Raw genomic sequence first — 24,019 nt, 5'->3', positions numbered from 1 at the left:
GTCTCCACCTGTCTCTGTTTGGCCTTTCACAAGGCTATATGAGTTAGATTGCTTAATATTAAACTACGTGCTTCAATATATTAAGACAAAGTTGAAATTCAGAGCTGTTTTTTTTTTTTTTTTTTATAATCTCTCTGCTGCAATGAAAGCTGACATAAAATAAATGCTAGCTCCTAGGTAACTTAAATCAGAGCCATTGTACAAATGAATCTCTCAGTAGCTCTTTTGCATAATTTTTTATTTAATGAGTTTTAAGACTATGAGAAGTCTGCTTACTGCAACTTGTTGCTGCAGCCTATGGGGCGTGGGCACAGTTAAAAATTCAAAATGGAGTAAAAACACTTCCATGGAGTAATTAGGCATATCCACGCTGATTTGTGTTCATGACACTGTGAACTGTTTGTTGTTTCTCTACTACTTTTGGACTTGCACATAAATACAAAACGAGCTGTTTCCTGAGCAAAGCAGATTTTTGTGACGTTACAATAAAATGCATTGATTCTGCTTTTAATCAGGGTATATGCGGCACTGATACTTCCACAGAAAAAGTGTCAGTTTTCAGCCTCATAGAGTGCAACTGTTCCAGCAAGTGATCAGTTCACATAACCAGGTAGTGGGATATTCCAGTCAGATGCTGTACCATAGCATCCTGATGTCCTCCCATTTTCAGCCTGTCCAAAGATTTCTGAACCTGTCTGCTACAGTTTTCACACAATCTTCACTGCAGGTATCTCTAAATGGACAAGACACTTTTGCTATCACATACTTTAAAAATTAAAGTCACTTTTTTTTTTTTTTAGGTCAGCTATACTACTTTCCCAAAATGATATACTCATGCTAGTATAGCTCAGAGTTCAAAGGCTATCAAAACCATAATTTTTAATGTTATCCAGAAAATATAACCAAAGATTTGCTAAGCATGAACACATTTTCTTTAGAAAAAGTTAAGTCCACTATTCGGTTATTTACAGTGCTACTGCTAGAAGGCAGGTGATCACTACTGAACAGCTCCCTCTTGCAAATGATTACTATCCGTAGTGTTTTCTAGAGCTGTGCCTCTGAATTCCTGTTGTGAGAGGAAACCCTGACTGAGAGGGATGCTGGATCCTCATTGCACGTGCAATCGCATGTTAAAAAATTTAAGTTTTTAAACAATTTTCGATTTAGAGACAACAGACCTGGTATCTTGAGTTGGCCTAGATCTATCAGAGCTCGGACAGGCTGGTTGTTTCTTACAGCACTCTATTCCCATCAGGTGTAGCTACAAGTACAGATTCTCTCTAAAGCGCATTTCCACCCTTCCACGGCACGGTTTGCTGAAAAGATCCTACACATCTACGCCCTGCCCTGCATTAGTAGTGCTCAGCTGCAGGCAACTCTGAAGGAAAACGCTTTTCCAAGACACCGAGCTGCCATTCAAATGCACCCTCACTGCAGAACTCGCCTGGCTCCCAGCAATTTTCATCAGAAGCGAGCGGCTTGGACAACAAACTAAGACACTGATACTGCTAAGTTTTCTAGCTGGAGGCAAAAATTGAAAGAAAAAGGAGGCCATAACTTGAATCTTCCCAGAACAGTTCAGAGCAGCTTATACAATAAGAAAATGCTCCCCTTCTGGCAGCAAAATATTCATATTCCTAAACGGCAGGAACAAGTGAGTAAGGTCCCTAACATTTGTTGATACAATAGGAATATTCAGCTGTTTACCACATACAGGAACAGCCAAATTTCAATTGAAAGCAAGCTTTTGTGTCACTCAGGTGCTATTTTCAGGTAGATGCCACGTGTATCAGCTGGGACAAACGCAGTTTTGTGTCTCATGGCACCCTTGGGGGAACGATGCCTTTATTACATATGGGATGTCAAGTCACAAATTCTTTTTGCTTGGTATCCAAAAATTCCATCTTCTGCAATGGGCTGCAGGAGCACAAGAGTTCAGGGGCGCACCAGTTTCCAGGCAGAAGCTGCCTGCTGTGAGAACGTGACCCTGCGCTACAGGGTAAGAAAACTGAAGCATGTTCAAACCTAACGAGCTATGTGACCTGCTCTGCTATGTACCTGTTCAATAGGCTCCACGTGTGCAGATTTTATGATACGCCAAGTAGAAAAGCACATCCATGCAGATTTTATAGGTCATGTACATCCTTTCATGCGTAATAGGGAAAGCCTCTAACCACAGGGAGTGGCTTGGGAACCTACCCTGCAGCTCTGAAGAAGAGCAGTGGCTCCCCTCCTGCCAGGCTTACCTTTGATGGAAATGGTAAATCTTATGTGACTAGCCCAGAAGTTGTTCTGGGAGTTGGACACGTGCTTTCCAGTACGCACAGCTTGTATAAATACGTGAAATGAGAAAGACAAGAGTCACTCTGCACAATTACCTTGGGACTGTGGAATCTCCTTGAATAGCATCCCCTAATAAGGCAAGTAGTGGAAGGTCTATTTAGAGCATTTATTTCTGACTCAGATCACACGACCATGGCCATCTCTGCCTCCCACTAAGAGAGATGCTCGCTTTTGACCCTCAGTCCATCTCCCTCAAACTATTCAGGTGTGCCTGCAGACTGGAAAGCTACTCTTTATCAAAACCAGCTGCTGTGGGGGGTGGGTGCCTCTCCCAAAAGCAGCAACAGATGTAGCGGCTGCTAGAGCAGAAAGATACAAAACCAACTGAATTTCAAGCAATTTGTTTGGAAATGTGAGCTGAGCAACCCATAGATCAAAGAGATCCATCCAACTTCCGCATGAACTGAACCAGAACAGTTCACCAGAACACTAGGAAAGCAAAAGCAGCAGCAATTTTGCTTTATGCCAAGACCTATATGGCTCCAGCTTTCATAACCAGGCACTCAGCCTCTTCTGGCTCTTCTGTCGGAAGCTCTCCTGCTATAAAACCAGACTACCAAATGCTTTGCATACTATCCAAGGTCTCAATCCTGTCTGTAGCAGTCACAGCATGAGTGCTAGAGGCCACGCTTCCCCGCAACACCCAAATGCATCCTTTTTCAATACCGTTCTCTGACTACTTTGATTTTTTTTTTGTAAACTAAGAAGCAGAAAGATTACAAAAAAGCAATTTGTAATTAAAAATTACAAAGGATTACAGACTGATCAGCCAAACTTTAAATGCAACTAGCAGATACAACATCCCTCTTGCATAAGCAAAGACAGATAACGAGGAGGTTTAGAACACAACTGTACCAGGGAGAAGGAGAAGCCTTAAAAACAAGGAACCCAAACAGATTGATAATTGTGCTGTAAGACTCAAAATTCCAGCAAAATAAAGGAAAAAAAAGAAGTCTTAAAAACATAGCCTTTATTGAATTAAACGAAACAAGCTCATGAAGTCACTTGGTTAAAACTGCACTATGACTTGGAATTCTGAAAAAATAATTATAAAAAAATACAAAAACCCAAACCCTTAACGTGAACCTGACAAAAATCCCTCCGGTACAATACTACAATAATCAAACGTCTGGAGAACGTACCTTTTAAGTTCTAAGTTCTGTATTTGTATTCTGAGTCATTCTACATAGAACTCACCTGACAGCCTACAAGTCTCAGGGGGGACCTGTGAGCTACTGGGAGACTTCAGCACTTGAAGTGCTGTCCAGACTTTTCTTTTATAAGGATTAAATTAAGCGTAACACAAAATTAGGATATATAGAGAGACCTGTCCTTTCTGAATAAGTTGGCATGAAAAATAGGACATGATCACTACGAAGAGTGCAATAGACTCCTGTCAAATTACAGCTATGAAGGAAGAGTTTGAGATCACTATGAAATGGTTACTGGAGGAATGAACTGAAAACAAATTTAACTTAGCCATGATATTTAAGTACAAAGGCTTCGGTCAGGTATGACTTGTGCAGTATGTGTGAGCTGCATTACCTCACATCTCCCTCCTTGGAGAAAAACCTCATGGCCACAGTATCATTTACAACTGCCACGAATCCTGAAGATTAATGCAAACTTTTTTTTCTTCCTACTTGGCCATGAATATTTAAGACACTCTGAAACAGAGATTACAACAATCTAAGCTGGATTTACCATGAACTTATTAGCAAGAAACCAGGAACGCTGAAGTAGCTTGTGCTTTGGGGCTATTTCCCATCTGGGGCTTGGGAAATCTAAACTGCTGTTACCAAGGGATTAACCCACAAAGTGTGGAGAGATAAGAGAATTTAACTTGGAACAACTTCATTAGACAGAGAAAAAGCAGAACTTAAGAGTCAAAGCAGGCCGATGAGACAGCAAAGTACGAAAGCAAGAAGTAGGCATCAGCAAGGTAACCACAATTTTTGGTTCTCAGTCTTAACACACTGGGGTCTTGCTTCAGCAAACCCTAGTCTGTCTACTAAGCTGAAGAGGGGATGTGTACCCCAGAAGATAAGGAGATGAATCCTGTCACTGAAAGGCAGAAAAAAAATGAGTGGGGAATGACCTCTGCGTTCTTCCTTGAGAGGCCAGGGCTCTGCTGCTGCTGAGTGACATCCACGGCCTCCAACTGGAAGCACATTCTAGATAACGGCACAGCTCGTGTATCTAGTTCATGTGCAGGCACTGACGGTGCTTTCAACAAGAAAAGTATTGGAGGGAGTAAGCGGATAACACAGCGAGATGTGGACTGAAGCAGGACATTTTGTAATGTGTGCTGCCGGCACGGAAAACTGCAGGAAGAAACGCAACTAATGCATTCCTTGGCTGGGAATCACTTCCCATGTAAGCCAACAGAGACAGATGTGGTAGGGGTATAGGGAAAAGAGGGATTTTTCTGGCTTTGCTTTATAAATAAATCACTGTTCTTGAATCCAGAAGACATTTTCTGTGACCGCTATATATGTGTAATTCTTTTAGCCTGTTATCACGTGTCTGGCAAATTTGTCTGCTTGTTTACTCCTGCAAAAATAATGGTTTCCTCCTCCTTTTCCTCTCTAGCACTCACCCCACACCACTGAACAAATCCTCTTTCCCCTGTCACTTCTAATCTGAGCAGTGGCCTCTGTCAGTGACAAGCTTGCGTTCCTCTTGCACCCAACATTTCGTTTGTGCTCTACTAGTCTATTTTAGAAAAGCATACAATTTAGCAGCTGCTTCAGCAGGACTTTTGATATAAAATTTTAAGTCAGCTGACTACTGCAGCAGCTTTGTGGGAACGGATGTAAGAAAGGCTACAGTGCCACAGGGCTACTGAGAGATTAGGCTGATGCTTATATGCTCTGGAGCCAAAGCCATCGTCCAGTGGAGACTGAGGGGTCAATTATCAGAACAGCGCACACAGGGATTTAGTTAGCATGAATAGCAGTAGTTCAGCTAAACCTCTGCTGAACCATTATCCCTGAGTGTATCTGAGGAATTTAGCCAGTATCCTTTACAGCTTCTTGCTTTGTTCAGTGTCTACAGTGCCATGTCTAAGATGCAACGAGATTCTCGTTTAATCTCGCAGACAATACATTTCTGCAATTTTGGTAATAGAGGATTATTGGGTTTGCACACTGAAGAATTTTGCCTATAGCAACAGGATAAAAAATGCTAAAGAGCATTACTTCTGCGGATATAATTATGCATTTGGCAACCTGCACTGTACGTACTACAACACTGCCACATGGGAAAGAGAAGGTTCACAGCTGTAGACATTAAACAGCACCTCTGTGAGAATTTCCCTGCTTTTTAGTTCTCAACACCTTAAAGAACACGAGTAAAACACTTCATGCAGAAAGGTAGGAGCAAAACAAAACTAAGTCTCAGGACCACATGAAATCAATTTAAAATTGAGACACACACACTCCCATTTCAGATCAACTTCAGCAAAAGTAGAAAACAAAACCTACGCTGAAGCAGCAAAAGGCAGCCGGCCTCCCGAGTCTATTCCCCAAGCTGCAAAGTCTGTTTGTGAAAGCAAGCTTCCATTTGGGGGGAGGATTCATGGAAATCCTAGCTGCTACTGCTCTGCTGACCTAGATATAGGACATGACCCAATACTGTGTCAATAATTTCTTTTATAGAATTAAGCTGTTCTGTCTCAATAAAATATACAGTAAACTTGAACTTACGTGTTCTTCTGAAGCATAAAGGACTTCCATTAGCCGATGGACAAGGTCATTATTCTCTCCCCCATGTTCCTGGCAGAGAAGTTCAATCTCCCTTAATTTGCCGAAGTAGAAATCTCTTTCCTTCTCCACGCCTTCAAGTGCAAGTTTTAGTGAATGTACCTGCATACAAACCAGTACATGGTGCATCAGTTGTGAGGCGCACTACAGACAAAACAACTCTGTCTAAAATTATGCATGCCAACCACCACCCTAAATATCTATTCATTTTTATAGCTTATACTCACAAAAAGTAAATTCCACTTTTTGAAGTGCTAGACCGAATATTACACAACAAAGAACAGCACATCAGGCTTCCCCCTTATGCATCGTGGATACTTTTTAACCTTGATCCTTAGAGGTCAGTTTTCTCAGTGTTCTTTTACACTGAAACCTAAAGCAGCAGTTCAGGAGTCAGAGCTATTTAAGATCTGGCTTCTAATAAAGCTGCCAGAAATGTAATGTAATGGTAATTAATAAAACATTCAGCAGAGGAATTGCATTACTCTGCCTGGGTTAATGTGCAGTTGTTTGGAAACCTACTGCATCTCCTCGCCTAGAAATACGCAGAGCTAGTAGAAAAGCTCATAAAGGGAAATGGTCCAGTTAGGAAATTAAAAGGGCTAGCTGCAAGTGCTGCTGTGTTGTTTTTTCACCTCTTTGCTGCCTCCCCACTTGCTGAACCATCACAGACCTGCGCCTCAGCACCCTGAGGCTGCCGGAGCATGCAGTGACCAGGAGGTACTACAGACTTTCTGGTCTGATTAACGTGCTGTCTCGATCAAAAAATATCACAAGTTTCAAGTATCATTTCTTACTGCAGCCTTCCACACAAGAGTCTTTAAGTTATACCGTTGGTCTTGATTTCTCTGCTGGGACTGCTGCAGAACGTGACCTTGAGGAATATGGGGCTGACAAAGAGCAAAGTCAGGACCCTTAACTTCAGAAGGGCAAACTTCCAGCTATTTAAAGAGTTATTGGATGAGATCGCCTGGGAAGCTGTCCTTAGGGACAAATGAACTGATCAGAGCTGGTAGCTCTTTAAGAACACTTTTCTCCGAGCGCAAGAGCTCTCCATCCTCCTGTGTAACACATCTAGTGGGCAAGGCAGGAAACTGAGATGGCTGAGCAAGGACCTGCTGGTCAGACTGAGGAGCGAGAAGGAAATGCACAGGCAGTGGAAGCAGGGACACGTGGCCTGGGAAGAGGACAGGGATGCCATCTGGATGTGCAGGGATGGGATCGGGAAAGCCAAGGCACAGATGGAACTGAGCTTGGCAAGGGACGCGAAGAACAACAGGAAGGGATGCTATAGGTACATTGCTCAGAAAAGAAAGGCCAAGGAGAGTGTGCCTCCTCTGATGGACGAGAAGGGAGAACTGGTAATGACAGAGAAGACTGAGACACTCAACTTCTTTCCCTCAGTCTTCACTGATGGCCAGGCTTCCCATGTCTCTCATTTCCCTGAACCCATAGATGAGGGCTGGGGGAGCAAAGTCCCTTGTACTGTAAGCGAAGAGCAGGTTTGAGACCACCTGACGAAACCGAACAGGTACAAGCCTATGGGGCCTGATGACATGCATCCCAGTGTCCTGAAGGAATTGGCTGATCCAGTTGCCAAGCCTCTCTCCATCACATTTGAAAAGTCCTGGCAGTGAGGCAAAGTCCCTGGTGACTAGAAAAAGAGAAACACCATTGCTATTTTTAAAAAGGGTAGAAAGGAGGACCCAGGGAACTACAAATCAGGGAGCCTCACCTCTGTGCCTGGGAAGATCATGGAACGGATCCTCCTGGAAGCAGTGTCAAGGCAGATGCAAGACAAGGAGGTGATCCGAGACAGCCAGCAAGGCTTCACCAAGGGCAGGTCGTGCCTGACCAATCTGGTGGCCTTGTATGATGGAGTGACTGCATCGGTTGACAAGGGAAGACCAACTAACGTCACCTACCTGGACTTCTGTAAGGCCTTTGACACAGTCTCACATGATATCCTGATCTCCAAATTGGAGAAACATAGATTTAAATGGTAGACTATTTGGTGGATAAGGAATTGGCTTGAAGGCTGCACCCAGAGAGTAGTGGTCAATGGCTCTATATCCAGGTGGAGGCTGGTGACGAGTGGTGTCCCTCAGGGGCCTGTCTTGGGACCGGTGCTGTTTAAAATCTTTACCAATGACACAGACAGTGGGACCCTCAGACAGAGTGCACCCTCAGCAAGTCTGCAGGTGACACCAAGCTGAGTGGTGCAATCAATACAGCAGAATGAATGGATGCCATCCAAAGGGATCTGGACACACTAGAAAAGCAGGCCCATGTGAACCTAATGAGGTTCAACAAGTCCAAGTGCAAGGTGCTGCACCTGGGCCGGGGCAATCCCAGACATGAGCACAGACTGGGAGAAGAGCTCACTGAGAGCAGCGCTGCAGAGAAGGACTTGGGGGTTCTGGTGTAGATGAAAGGCTCAAGATGAGCCAGCAGTGCGTGCTTGTAGCCCCAAAGGCCAACTGCGTCCTGGGCGGCATCACCAGAGGGGTGGCCAGCAGGGTGAGAGAGGTGATTGTGCCCCTCTGCTCTGCCCTTGTGAGGCCCCTCTTGGAGTGCTGCATCCAGGTCTGGGGCCCCCAGCACAAGAAGGATGTGGGGCTGTTAGAGTGGGTCTGGAGGAGGGCCATGAAGATGATCAGAAGGCTGGAGCACCTCTCCTACAAAGACAGGTTGAGAGAGCTGGGACTGTTCAGCCTGGAGAAGAGAAGACTCCAAGGAAACCTCACTGCAGCCTTTCAGTACCTAAAGGGGGCTTATTAAAAAGACAGAGTGACTTTTTGCTTTGTCAGATAATGACAGGACAAGGGGGAATGATTTTAAACTAGAAAAGGATAGATTCAGATTAGAGGTTAGGAGGGAATTCTTCACTCAGAGGCTGGTGAGGCACTGGCACAGGCTGCCCAGAGAAGCTGTGGATGCCCCATCCCTGGAGGTGCTCAAGGCCAGGCTGGATGGGGCTTTGGGCAACCTGGTCTGGTGGGAGGTGTCCCTGCCCAGGGCAGGGGGCTGGAACCAGGTGATCTTTAAGGTCCCTTCTGACCCAAGCTGTTCTGTGATTCTGTGATGCTGCAAATCATTTACGGGCAACCCAGCTATTAAGGATTAGGCTTCATATAAACCATGACTGATAACACAATATATGTTTATACATACATATACATTTACACATACATACGTGCTTGAAAAAGAAGAATTTTGTGGGAGCAAAACAAATTACTGTACAACAGGGTATACATGATCAGTGTAACGTGTAAGTGGCTCTCAAGTTCAGAAGACTGCAGCATATCAACCAACAGAAATAATCAGGGATGAAGCTGCCTACAGTAAACATGCTGACCCTAATCATGTCCAAATTACTGCTGAATTAGCATCCACATTTTAAGGCCTGCAATTATATGAAGTGAGTTTTCTAAGGAAAATATGCTAAATAAAATTAACTTGCATCAGATGAGATTTGAGTGAACTGACACAATTTAATAGAAAGTTTGTGTTGCCAGTTCTACTGCAAGCTAACTTGTTCCCTTCACCAGTTCAAACATCAGAGTTCAAGCAGTGCTCTGACAGCCTCCTAAACCTTATCAGTTCATTTATCCGTAACTGCTGAGCTAGCGATGCCTTTTTCTGACCTTTGCACTCTCAGAGGTGTCAGACAGCAGCCCTGACCTGTTGCCAGGGCGGGATCTCAGGGCATCTCATTCACGTACCAACCTGTTCCTTAGCAGCTGCCTGAGTTTGACACCCCAGTCTTCCCCTGACAGTTTGAATCTGTGTTTGACACAGTGACCTTAACATTAACTATTTAGTCACAGAAAGCAAGAATAGCAAAATGGAACAAAAGTTTACAATAATTTGGTCTACAGATGTGTATCCTACTTAAATGTGAGGTCTTCCTCACGTTTAAGATGTGTCCTCTGGATCTGCAGCAACATATTCCTTGGGAGCAGCTCCTGCATCCAGACAGAACAAGAACTTAACTGCTTCCAGATCTCCTGCTCTGTGCAAGCTAGAGCTTGGAAAAACAATGAACTTCAGTTGAAACATTTGCAGTTAATAGTGCAGGCAATCTTATCTTCTGACCCACTTACTATGAAGGCACTCTTATTTTCATTGTATCACACTCACTCCGTTTTTAAGAAACAGAATCATTAATCTACGCACATATGCACACAGTTAATTAACCACAATATTCAGTAAACAATGTTATAGCCAAACCAGACATACTTTTCTTCAGTTACATATGAGCTGTCTGTGACACTTTAATTGGTAATCCTTAAGATAATTAGCACATCTGTATGCTTTTTTTTTCCCTTGTATTAACATGCTAAGAGGCTACTCCTGTACAAGGAACAGTGCACGTTAACTCCCATGCATCGTTTCTGGACCAGAAGCACACTCTGCAATCCAGTTAACCACGCAAAGGCAACTGCTCTTTCCTCTGGTGGTATGATCCCTGACAGGACTGCATAACCAGACTGAAAATTAAGTACCTGTTGTAAACATGCTGCTAATATGATGCTGTTTTCAGAAATTAAGTCTACACTAGTATCTAGTTAACTATTCCTGGGACCACTCTCCACATATAAAGGTCCTTTCTCCACGTGTAATGGTTCCTGGTCTGTGTTGTTTTTTTTTTTGCCTCAGCTGCACTAAGAAACCCTTTGGGAGAGTGTTAGTTGGCACAGACCAAAAGCACAGCAGGGACCACTTTACCATTTTAATGTTATGGATAACCAAGTTCCAGTGCACAGCAGTATGCCTTGGAAGTGTTTAATTTACTAGCACAGACCAGGGCAATAGCTATGACCATTTTAAAAGAAACTTTAAGATTGTTGGGGGCCATTAAACCGGCAAATGTTACGGATGGCTTGCAATTATTGCAAATAGCTCATTAAGCAGCCCTATGGTAAAATCTAGTATATGGACATCCCCACTACTTAAAATTTTCCCACTACAAGTCACCCAGAAGTCTGGACGTCTGAATCTCCCTTAGCTGCCATTCATTGAAAAGGCTGAAAAAACGCCTGTTACAACCATATAAGAATATGATATTCACAGATGCCATTTAACAACTTTTACTAATAATCAAGACAGCAAAGGAGTATAAATGGCTCCTGCCCATACTTCCCTTGGTTGCTGGACAGTGGGGAAAAATGGCCAATTTGGTCTTCCAGCATATTCAGAGTGAGGATCAAAAACACCTGGCTCAAAGCTGCTTGCAGCATAGGTTTTTTTGGCTTTTGTTACATGCCTGGGGTGCACAAGCAATCATTAACGGAAAAATGAGATACCAAGTGCTGCCAGCATTCAAAAAAAAAAAAGCTTCCTAGACCATTCTAGCTAGAAAAGGTCTCTTAAAAACTAGCTTTTAAAATGCCAACTTTCAAAATCTTCAAATTTTTTTTCTCCTTGGTGATGGGGGAAGTCATCAGTTTTCCTCAGGGTTATTTGTATATAAAGCTCAAGGTTTTCACACATAGAAGTTGCTAGGAATACATTAGCAGTGGATGTGATAGTGACTGCCTGTTTGTATTTTAGTAAAGATCAAATATTTTTATCTTGCTAAGATCCCAACTGACTCTTCCTGCTGAAGTGAACACATTCTGACTTCTAAGTACAAATGTCATGGATTTAAGCCCACATTTAAATATTTGAACTCCACTTACAATGATAGAAAAAAGATTCCATCAGAAATATATACACCCATTCCTTGTACAACACATAAAACAACTGTTACAGCAAGCAACAACTGAACACCCACTTGGAAGCTTGCTGTTGCTCAGAATTACACACGGAATCTGCAGTACATCATGTTTGGGATGTGACTAGCCATCGCCACCTTAAGTGCATAACAGTAACCAAGAACTTGCAACTAATGCCCAAACAAACTGAAATCTGTGCTGTTCAGGTCAATGGTAGTCTGAAACTGAAATGCCCTTAATTGTGGAAAATTATACTTGATCCAGAATAATGACTTCTTCCTGTATGCAGCTGCTGGGCAGCTCTTGCTCTAAAATATGAATCTTTTCTTTTCCATTTTCCTCCATCTAGGGCAAATACAGAAGTCAGGTCTCATTTATACTAGTGGCCTTGACACCATCCTGACAGCACAGATTTGAGCCAGATTCAGGTATTTCTTTATGTCCAGTGCAGACACTCTTGCATGTCCAAGAATGACAGAGTGGTGTCAGAGCACAAATAGCATAAATGAAAATTAAGGCCTTACATTCACAACACTGAAGAAATTCTGAAGTTTTATTAACTATATTGCAGACTATTATTTATAATTAAGCATTTGCACAAAGGTAGATCACATTTTAAAATTAAAAATGGCATATTACATTCTGAAATCTTTCATTCCAGAAAGCAGAGTGCAATGAACTAGTCTCAGTTCAGCTGCAATTCTCTAACACCCTGATATTACAAACAGGCTTGTCTTCTCCACAATGACACATTAAAGTGATTTATTTCAAATTTGTAGCACACAAGAACGAAAGACAGTATTGAGATTTTTCCTATACATGTGAAATAAAAGATATATTTCAAAATCTAATTAATAAAATTATCTATAATGAAGCTCTCATACTTCAGTAAGACTTACCTGCCACTCCTAAGATCTCCTTTTAGAATTACTGGCACAACACCAGTCATCTCTGTTAAATGTTATTTTAAACAATAAATCTCTTTTTTCTTCCCAGCTGAGCTATTTCAATCTTTTGTCCCTTCATAATTCTGCAGGATATCATTCAGCAGAGGGCAATATTAGATTTCATGCCTGTCTGTGACAATAAATGCATCTAATTTCACGCCTAAAGCGAATTTACCTGTTCGCTGAGCTGTATGACTTGAGTTTCCAAATCTTTATCTGATTTGGATGCTGAGCTGCTCGGTGCAGCTTTTTTTGCTGAAGATGGGCGAGAAGGTGTTGATCCTGGTTTAGAAGCTGGACTGGATTTAGCAGCACCTGAAAGGTACAATAAATAACACTGATCAAGCTTTATCCCTGGGATAAATACATTCTTATTAACCTGATACTGAAACAAGCATATTTACAGACAGCCATTCACGCAATTACTTCAATATTACAGTGGAAAAAGTTCCAGTGTTCTACCTTGGGAAAGGAAAAACTAAGTTTCCCAGCAGTTTTACTTTGACCTTACTACTCAGAGTGAAGCAACTCCAAAAGTAAAATAAATAAAAATCAGATTAGGGGTATAAAGGTCCCTTAGCTGTCGGCAGCTTTCAGTTCTCAAAAAAAAGATCCTGTTAAGAGACCATTCCCCCAGCCCAATATTTACTGTACATATCTATCCGCAACCCCCCCAGAGAAAGACAGACTTTATTTAAAGTCAGCTAAACCGCCTGCATGCTTTCTTCGTTTTCACAGCAGCCCATCACTGAGACGAGGGCATTGAGATTCAGACAGCGCGCGCAGAACTCAATCCACCGGTGAACTCGCCGTTGCCATAGAGACCATGCCATCTGCGCTGATCTGCTTAGGTTTCGCTATTTGTTTCTAATTACTTGCACTGCAGACTTGATAGAGCACAAAGCAATGCCCTCACCAGCAAGACCAGCAGCCGGTAAGTGCATACGGGTACTCCTCATGGTGCCGGTGGTGCACAAATGTCCCGTCAGAGAAAGGTTGGTGAGAGAGGCTTTGTGGTATCATCATAGGAGCCTCAGCTGGCTTCCCACCCCATCACTGGGTCTTCTAAAGAGCAAAAAACACTCGTCCAGATGTGCTGTGGGCTCCACAGCCTTCCTCCACCATCAGCTGTTGCTGGTTCTGAGGCCTGAGTGGGACAGCGAGCCGGAGAAAGCCCAAACCCAGCAAGTGCCCAAATGCCAGCTGAGCTCTGAGCATGTAGTTCACCACAGAATCACAGAAAGGTTTGGGTTGGAAGGGACCTCGAAGATCCCCTATTTCCAACCCCCTGCCATGGGCAGGGACACCTCCCACCAGCCCAGGTTGCCCAAAGCCCCATCCAGCCTGGCCTTGAGCACCTCCAGGAATGGGGCACCCACAGCTTCTCTGGGCAGCCTGTGCCAGTGCCTCACCACCCTCACAGTAAAGAATTTATTCCTAATATTTAACCTAAATCTCTCCTCTTTTAGTTTAAAGCCATCACCCCCTGTCCTATCACTACACTCCCTGACCAAGAGTCCCTCCCCAGCTTTCCTGTAGGCAAAGGCCTACAGGACCATGTCTGCAAGGCCTTGCTGGAGCTCTCTCAGCAGCCACCTCTCCCCCCACAGACAGCCAGCTGCTCCCCCAAAGGAGGAGGACACACTTCAGATTGCTCCGCTTTGTCATTTTCACAACATATCTTCCATTTCAGACAACGTTTTAATGGAGCAATGCTTTGGTACTGATGTGGTACAAACGCACCACCAGCACGAAAGCACGAGGAGGCAAGGAAAGAGAGGAAGGGGGTGGGGAAGAAGACTTGGAGACTGCCCATACAACCAAGGCATAGAGGTCCCACTGACCTAGGCCTGAGTACAACAGTCCCTTGGAGGAGCTGAAAAATGACAGGAAAGAACAGCAGCAATAGTTGCTTAATCCAGCTAATCCCTATAGTTACACACAAACTCACCTCCAGCAGATTTCAGATGCTACTACACAGACTTGCTTAAGTTGGGAAAATTCAACATTGTCTATATACCTGAAATTGTATTTTTTTTTTTTTAAACCATCCCACACAGACCAGCAAAGCATAAATCATTTTTGGAAAACCACTAAAAAGGTCAAAATCTTTTGCTATTTATTTGTGGGCAATCTCAAAAAAAAATTAGCAGTCTACCTTGAACTAAAAGTCAGCTATGTAAGAATGGGATTGTTAAGGTGCTTTCAAAGCCAGGAAAATTAAATTTATTTGGGTTAGCAGATAAATAGAAGAAAATAGGTGTCAAAATATGCAAGAATGAAAATATGCATGAAATTATCACTTTGACTGTAGCATTCTAGTTGGGCCTGAAGTCTTTTAACGATACTGCTACCACATTCAACTCAATTTCCCCATTTCTTATTGCATTCTACACCAGTAGGAAGCAGCCTGGGACATGAGCTGAAACTTCAATGCTATAAAAACAAGCTATGGACTTCCAGGTGTGAAACCTTGGCTTACCCCTCTACCAACTACCCTTCTTCTTCAAGGCAGCACCAGACCTCCTCTCCAGGTACCCTCACGTAAGTGGAAGACAAGCTGCTCAGCTTTTTCAAAGGCAGCACCCTCTGGCCTAGCAGCAGCTCAGTTTCACCTCAGGGTTGTAGTGCATGACCTGAGCAAGGCAGGCTGTGCAGCTGCTGCATGGTGCTCCCTCTCCTGCTCAACAACCCCATGAAGCAAGCTCATTCTTTGTAGGCTATGGCACTGATCACAAAAAGCCAAATCATTAGGCACGCATTGCTTTTTGACCTGCAGAGAGTGTTAAGGGCAATGCAAACACAGACATTGAATCCACAGGTATTCTCTCTAATTTGCAGCTGAGGCACCCTCCCAGAGCACACTGAGCAATCTCACATCACCACCATCTGTGGACAGAGGGGACTGGATAGTACCACATACACAGCACTGTGTTCTGCCTTCCTTTGGAAGCCACAAAGCCGCCTGAATTTCTACAGTGAAATGTTACTAAGCTTTATGAAGTCCAGACAAATGAAAAGAAATTGACTTTTGCTCCGCTGCTTAGGATCAGCTGTTAAATCAACACATTCCAATTTCAGTAACACACTTATAAACCAGCTAGATAATCTGAGCACTTCAGACAGTATCAGCGACAGCTGGACAGAACTTAATTGCAACAGAGAATGCCTCGGGTTTTCTAATTTAAAATTTCCTGGAAGGAAAACAGAAGTAAAAAAGCTTTAATGCACATTTATTCTAAACATCGTTTTTACAATCAGCTCAGAGATAACCCTCCCATTTGTAACAGAAGCTTGATTTCATAAAAGAATTAAAGGATGCTGGTTTGTGGAGTACTGCAGAGTGCTTGAGACAGCCAGATATCTAAATGGAGATGAAAGATCTTAATAGACTTTAATAACTTTGCTATTAAGTGCCACAATGACTTTGCAGTCAATTAGTGCAGGCATAGAATAACTCCTAATTTGTTGTTCATAGGTGCTACATAATACAAACAGTTCAAGTTATCTTCAATATTACATCTTCCATGAAAATATTTATTGTTCATCTCCAGAAAAATCATTTATACTGGTAGTTATTATATATTTAGTAAGACTTTTCAGGCATCCCACATGACCTATATCACTAAAAAGTAGGTTTTTTGTTTGTTTTGCTTGGACAGCAGTCCATGAAGTCCTATTTCCATATTCTGAGAAAGCACGATGTTTTATGCAAACATCTTACATCCAAAATATATTCTTATCAGCTCTTTTCACTGAACACTGAGAGAACTGCATTGTAATCAGTGCCAGAAACGTTACCTATTACTGTTTCCACGCGTACTGTAGATGTTCAAAGACAAGTGCAGAGACCGGCACTGGGAAGAGAAACCCCAGTCCCCAGAACACACAGGGGGTCAGCTGCCCGGAAAGCAGCATAGCAGAAAAGGACTTGGAGGTCCTGGGGGATACCAAGTTGGACTCTTTTCAGTGGTGCCCAGTCAAAGGACAAGATGCAGCAGTTGCAACTGGAAATGCAATAAATTGTATTTAAACTTCAGAAAAAACTTCTTTCCTGTGCGGGTGACGGAGCACTGGCACAGGTTGCCCAGAGAGGCTATAGGGTCTTCTCCTTGGAGATCCTCAAAAGCCACCAGGACATGGGCCTGGACACCCTGCTCTAGGTGGCCCTGCCTGAGTAGGGGGTTGGAGCAGGTGACCTCCAGAGGTGCCTTCCAGCTTCCATCGTTCTATGAAAACTTCTATTCCAGAATGTTCTGCTTTTAGGTCAATACAGGGTTCATTTAGATTTTTTTACACTGTATTGCAACTGCATCAATTAGCAGCTGGATAACATTTTGTACCTGCCCATGTAACACTAGCAGAGATGAAAAAAATTAGTTCACTTTAGCACTGACTGCTTCTAAATACAAATTACAATATAATTCTAAATACAATTACAAAAAGACAAGTTATTTTGTTCTTGTACTGAAATAAGCTAGATCAAACAATTTTGAAATGCATTACAGTTTTCTATCTGTGATGCTCCAGAAACAATTACTAGTCAGCTTAATCTTAATTAAATATATCCCCACAGCTCTAGCTTTATTATTCTTTTCACTAAACACAGAAATTTTACAGGCAGATGTGCACTTCCGAAATATAAAGCAGTACATGTTGGCACTGTGTATGTTTTGGGTACAACAGAGCCAGGCTTCGGATGCCAGGTCACTTTACATCCCAAGTGCGGTCTTGCAGACGAGACCTATTTAATGTTTAAAGACAAATTTTCCTTAAAGCTCTATGAGTAATTAGTGCTCTGTTAAATAGTTAAGTAAAATTCCAGGAAAACACGTGCGCGACTGCAGTGTGGACATGTGTGAGGACCGTGTGGAGAGCAATGGAAGCCCTGAGCAAGCAAGGCTTGGCTGAACCCTCACAGCCATTGCTTCAGGGGAATTTGGGAACCATTTGCAGTGTATCCTCCAAATTAAAATTTTGAAATTTTTCAATTTAAAATTAATAAAACTTCATAAAACAAATATTCCTGACTCATGCCGCAGAAGAATAAACAAACCCACTAAGAAGCCACAGAGCTAGCAATTTATTCACCAACTCAAGTCTCAAATCACTTAAAACAAATGAGTGAGAACAGTAAGCAAATTAATACTCTCGCACGCTTATTGTTACAGCTACACTGGGATGCAAGAAGCTGTTCAATTTAGGGATGCTTGGTGGCACTAGTGATGACAACTGATGCTTAATGCGAATGAAATGACCTCGGACAAAATCTGACTCAACTTCCAGCATCCCAACACGCAGCAGTGCAGCTGCCCGGTTATTCTGTGGTACTGGCTTCCCTCGGGGCTGGCAGGACCCCTCTCTCCTCAGCTCCCCACACGTCCACCACTGCTGGCTCCAGCATGGTCTGATGAGCTCTGTGCTCATCACCGCTGCCAGAGAGCTGGCAAAGAGACGTTTGTACAAATACCTGAAAATGAAACACCAACCAAAACATTTCGACCGAGCCATCCAAACAAGGACATACAATGGAGTCTACTTGTCAGACGAAAAAGTTTTGTTTGTGGCATGACTGCCCCAGTTCATCTTTAGCAAGAGATGATTTCATAGACAGGAACTGACCACAGCCTTCTCCCCATCATAAAAGAAGACTTCTCTTTAGATTTAAAATAATCAAAATTTAAATGGCCAACATTAATTACTGTCAACTGAAACCCTATTTTCTCTAGAAAAACCTTCAAGGATGCAAGCATTCATGTTCAATGGATGAAACCATTCCACATAGGCCTAACAGAAGAAAACACTTTAAAATGTCAAGTGACCCAAAAAAATATCACAACCCTAAGAATTATGAAATTCTGTAACTATCTGCTTAGCCATCCCCAAAGGAAAAAAATTCTGAAAAAAATCTTGAAAGTATATTGAAATATGAAAGATCAAGAAAAAATTTAAGTAAGATTTAAGTAAGGTTCCCATAATACACTTAATTTTAAGACGGCAAATTTCACCATTGTTTTTCAAGCAGTGTTGTCTCATTCAAAAAAAAGCCCCCTTGCTCCTGCACTGCAAGCAGTGTTGCTACGTGGTCTAAATTCTGTCTCAGTGGGTTTAAAAATTAAACTCTCCTGATGCAGGTAGAGGGAGTGCATCTGTATGAAGGCTGAGCCATTTTTCTCTCCACCTCGGACATGCTGTTCCTCTCTTCTTTGGCCTCACATGAACTAGGCACGAAAACATTTTAAATTTGTCACCTCGCAGCTCTTCCTATCTTCAGCTCTACCACATAGCTCTGGAGAAACACACCATAACGAACAGGGGTTACCAACTGCCTGCAAGTTGGGGAAGAAGTGGCATGTTTTGGTGGAAAGCAAAGAAAAATGCATTGGAATGAGCTCTGCTCCCCCGGGACACTTAATCATATCACCAACTGCTACAATAAAGACTGGTTTTGCTGAATATTTTTACCCCTCAAAATTAATTTGCAGCACTTCTGCAAATTAAGGGTATACCATTTCCCTAAAGGACAGTGGCATTTTTCTTGCGTAACTGGCTCTTCGATGGCGTACACACACACACATATATATAGCATCCGTGTACAAACAGTTCATTCTGCCCTGGTTATTTTCCCTGTCATAGCACGATTATTTTTAGCTCTCATGTGATCCGCCAGTATTTTCCAGCTCTGCTTTAGTCATCCTGCTCTCACAGAACATTTCAAAATAAAAAGACAAGCAGCCTTCAGATCTAAGAACCTCTCACATTTTTAGCTTATAGGTAAATAATTAATTTTATCTAGCTGTCTTTTACCCAAATATTTTTGACACTCCATGCCCTGCAAAAAGCAGTGCTCTGTGGAGATTCGCTCCGATACACAGGAAGGCTTACGTAAGCCATTAGCTAAAATCCTGATGACCGGATCAAAATTTTCAATTTGATCAGATGAAGCTTTTCTGCCCCCCCCCACCCCCCCCTTTTTTTCCCCGCCTTACAGGGAGGATTAGAGCCAGCACAAACAACAAGGCACGAACATTTTAATCCCTTGCAATAATTGTGACTCTACATCTGTAGGCTGTTTACCACTGCACTAGAGAAAAGCAGGAGCTGTAGGAGACCCAAAGGCTCAGGGCTGGCAGATGGCATCACACCCAAAAGCAGCTGTGGTACTGCTGGCAGAGAGCCCACGTGGGTGGGCTGTGCTGCTGGTTCCCCTCCGTAAAGGATGAAAACTCGTTCATCCCCCCCAGCAAGGAGCTGCATTTACCTGTTACCCCTCGCTGTTTCTAGAAGAAAATACGCGTTACCAAAGTCATCCGTCCTCCACATCACTGCCAGCTCCTCAAGAAATTGTCTCTGTCTCTCGAGAAAGATGAGGCAGCACGAGGGTGGCACACAAATCAGCTGTGGGGGCATGATTTACGCTGCCGTCTCCGAGCTGTGTTACCCTTGACACACGCTGACTCTTTGGGCTGAGTGCCTTTGGAAGGGGTAGGGAAATGGCTGTAGGTGCGCCCTCTGATTAGCGCAAGAACTGGTGTGTTTTCAGACTTCTCAAGTTCTGCTTTGTTTTAACAGCACCTTGAAAAATGAAGTCAAGACCACGCTTGGCATTTGCAGAGATTGCAGGTAAATGTTCACCTAGAGGTACAGAAAGCAGCTACCGGACACAGGGGGTCTGTCAAGCCTTAGTGTCAGATTAAAACACCCAAAATAATACTAACTCATTACAGCTACCATATTAGGGTAAGCTTTCAGAGTGCTCTCTAGGGATTTGACCACTTTTTTGGTAACTGAATCATATATCTTAGTCTACCTCCGAAAGGACGGTGCTAGAACCCCAGTTATGAATAATGAGAGAGATTAGCACCTCCTAAATCACCCAAAAACAAAAGCTCTGGCAAAGAGCACTGGAATAGCTCTTCTGTGGAACAGTATGAATCATCCGAAACACACGTGAAATAACTAGCAGCTAAATATATTATTCCCTTAAATATGTATATACAACAATTTGGAATAGACGTATTTAAAGGTCAGTGACAAAAACAAAAATACAGTGTGAACGAGTGCCCATATGTCTACTTGCTCTTGACACTAAACAGAAGATGCATACACGTAGGTGTGTCTGCTGCATGCTGTTTAAAAAACTTTTGGATTATGTTAAAAGATCTGTTGGTTTCTTAATTTTACAGCACTACTGCATCTTTTTGTTTTTTTAATGATCTGAAATTCATTACAATTTCAAAGCATCAGTGGTAAAGTAAAGCAAATCACACATTAAAAATAGCATAAAGAAAAGAAAACATACAGAAATGGAGGCAAGCTACTGTGGCAAACTGCAGTTGATGCTGGCAACCGTTTGCCACATTGGTGTAAGAGGTTGTTACATCAAGGAGCCCACAATGTTTACTGCTCCCACAGCAAAGTCGGTGGAAATAGAGCTGTGCCCAAAACCTCAGCCATTTCACTGAAAACCCACGGTTGTGGAGTAACAAAACAAATCGGCACTAAAGTTATAGATAGCTATTTAAACTATGCCACCTGATGTTGCACTTACAATCACAGAGAGGGAATATATGTCCACAAGTATCATCGGGGAAGATGAAACTCCAGATGGGGAAGACAATTCAGTTGTTGCAGAACTCAGAAGAATTTATTTTTTTTTGCCTTTTTAGTATAAATGGCTAAGATTGTTTTACTCACATGTGCAGCGTCATTACAGTTCCTGTAACAACTGCAGTGAATACTTTACTTCCACTGAGGTGCACACGTGCATGCACAAGACAGAGGTACAGAAGCACATCTTTGATGAACATTTCTCAGCTACCTGGGACTTGCTCCCACATCCTACCAGCTTAACCCTAAGCGGCAGGAGCTGAGGCGCACACAAGCCTGCGGATGCAAACAGCCCTCCTCCCTGAGTGCCCTATGTCAACAGGCACCCTGTAAGGGCTCCCATTCTTTTAAGCAATCAGGCGACAAGATGTTGTGAGGTGAGACACAAAGACACAATACATCAGTGAAATTAAAACACGCTTAACTGGAAATTGAATAAACCTATGACTGACACTGAACTGAAACAGTTCTGTTCAACACAAGCAGCGATAAAAGATAGAACACTTCACCTAGCCTCATGCAACTCTATACCCTTCTTCCCTGGCTCAAAAAGCCTACTAGTGTCCTTCCTATCATAATTCTGTTCAATAATTAAATTAATAATTTAATACTTAAATAAATAAGGCAGCTTTCCATGAAAAAGCTAACTTCCACAACCATAAAATCTTGACGGAAATCATCTCAGTTGCCCTACTCCATGCAGAAGGTATGTGACATGCTTATACAACCAGCAATAGGACATGAGATCATTGCATTAACATCCAAATCAAGTGGCTGCTTCCACTCCAACAGCAATTCTATTTCTCTAGGATTGTCACCTCCACAGCTTTAATTTGGATGACATATTTGTGACTTAAGTAAAAACAAACCATTGGCAAGACGACTTAAACATATTTTAATACAAATCTGTATTTTCCAATTTCTCAAATGGACCACACCATGATATTAGCACTCGTTGTTTCAAGACACCACACAGGAAATTATACCATAGCAAGTTCTGAAATTCAAAAGTTTAGATGTAAGATAATGCAAAACAAAGATATTAAAAACAGAACTTCAGAAGCTCAGAGCATCACTGGCCCACTATTTGGTGCTCCACTTACTGGGAGCACTAAGGAGATGAAGGCAGCTGGCCAAACATGCTCACCACTGACGTCAGAAATGATCAGAGCAGAACGTGGAAATCTGTGTATGATTCCAGAGCTTAAGCCAGTCTAAAACTGAGGTTGCTTGCCCCTTTTGCCACTACCAGTTTATATCTGAGCCCATGAGAGAAGACAGGTCACAGAATTATGCCAACTGAAAATCAATCATTATTGCCTAGGTTAGCACGAATAAGGTAAACCCAGGACACATCAATAAAGGAATTAAGTGTGCATACATGTGTGCTTCTGTGTGTATGAACCTACTTATCTCCAGGCAACCAACCCCAGCACCACTTGTTTAGTGGTTAATTAGAAAAAAGTTCTGTTCTCTTGTTCACTTAACTCTCAGCTACCAAGAAAAATAGCATCTGTTTAGTGACCAGTAGTGCTCGTATTACATAAATACAAAAGATCAGGCTTAGTTGTTTAGTCCTGTTGCCCAAACACAAAACAAAATGTCTGAAGACAGGCATATCTTCAAGAAAGAGCAATAGTTGCATGTTGCTTACAAAGGGGACTAGTGTACCTGAGAAATAAGCATGTATAAAAGCACAACTTATATATTTTCTTTCTAGACCACACTTAGGATTTTGATAACATAAAAAAATTAAAATTCAGTCTGTTACCAATTTCCTGTATGGGTGGAATAGTGTGAGAAGAACACCCCCCATATCCTTTTCTTGAATATACATGCACACACCAGTCAGTGATGAGAAGTTTAAAAGCCTTTCTCTCCATCATTAGACACCACTAGAGTCCACATAATTTATATCAATGGTTCAGTGGGGGAGGCCCTACAGCTGATAGAACTGGGCCAAACTAGAGAGCACCATGAGAAGTTAACTTCTGCTATGTCAGATGCTAATCCTATGACAACACACAAAGAATGGCCTGTGCACACAAGGAAATAATTTCTAACTAATATTTAGTTAAAATGGGTCACAGTTTATAGCCATTTTCAGAGACAGAAATGGAATTCGTTATGATGCAAAATACCTGCAGTAGGAGAGTTTGCATGGTGTGACTTTTTGGGCAGGTTAAAGATCTGTTCACCAGGATCTGGTGGGGGAAGAGCATCTTGGCCTTGTCGAGCTTCTACAGGGTCATATTCCTTTCCATCATAGTTAGCATCGAAGAACTTCTTAAACCATTGAATGAAATCTAAGTTGTCTTGGAAGCGCCCTTTGACCAGTTTTTCCACTGGAATTACCTGAAAGTTAGAATAAAGGTTCCAGTAAAACATCATTGCCATTTTTAAGTTAATACACACACAATTATTTGAAAAAAACACACCCCAAACTCCTAACTCTTTCAGCATATATTCCTCTGACAATTTTCTTCCTAAAAGAAAGCAAATTATGTTGGAATTGCAAGTGGTCTTAATGAGAAATAAAAGTGAAATAAAATGAAGACCCAGCCTTTGAAGTAGCTACATGGTATATGCAAGCCTTTAAAACTGCTCTGCCACAGAGTTACTCCTTTTTTATTGC

At 42.3% G+C, this 24,019-nt stretch overlaps 1 protein-coding gene across 7 annotated transcripts in view; it reads right to left on the bottom strand.

Moving 5' to 3' along the window:
• Window positions 1-24,019, bottom strand: part of MAPRE2 (microtubule associated protein RP/EB family member 2) — a 98,025-nt gene that overhangs the window by 769 nt on the left and 73,237 nt on the right. For all 7 annotated transcript variants that reach the window (XM_035553190.2, XM_050708937.1, XM_050708938.1 and 4 more), the window contains 3 exons: window positions 23,526-23,739; window positions 12,950-13,089; window positions 6,051-6,209 (listed from right to left, as the gene is read on the bottom strand). In XM_035553190.2, the coding sequence (XP_035409083.1) occupies window positions 6,051-6,209; window positions 12,950-13,089; window positions 23,526-23,739 (513 nt within the window). The remainder of the gene's footprint in view (window positions 1-6,050; window positions 6,210-12,949; window positions 13,090-23,525; window positions 23,740-24,019) is intronic.

This window comes from Cygnus atratus, chromosome 2 (assembly GCF_013377495.2).
Source record: "Cygnus atratus isolate AKBS03 ecotype Queensland, Australia chromosome 2, CAtr_DNAZoo_HiC_assembly, whole genome shotgun sequence".
NCBI classification, from domain to species: domain Eukaryota; kingdom Metazoa; phylum Chordata; class Aves; order Anseriformes; family Anatidae; genus Cygnus; species Cygnus atratus.
Note: the sequence above shows the minus strand (reverse complement) of the source record. Positions and strands in the feature narration are given on the sequence as shown.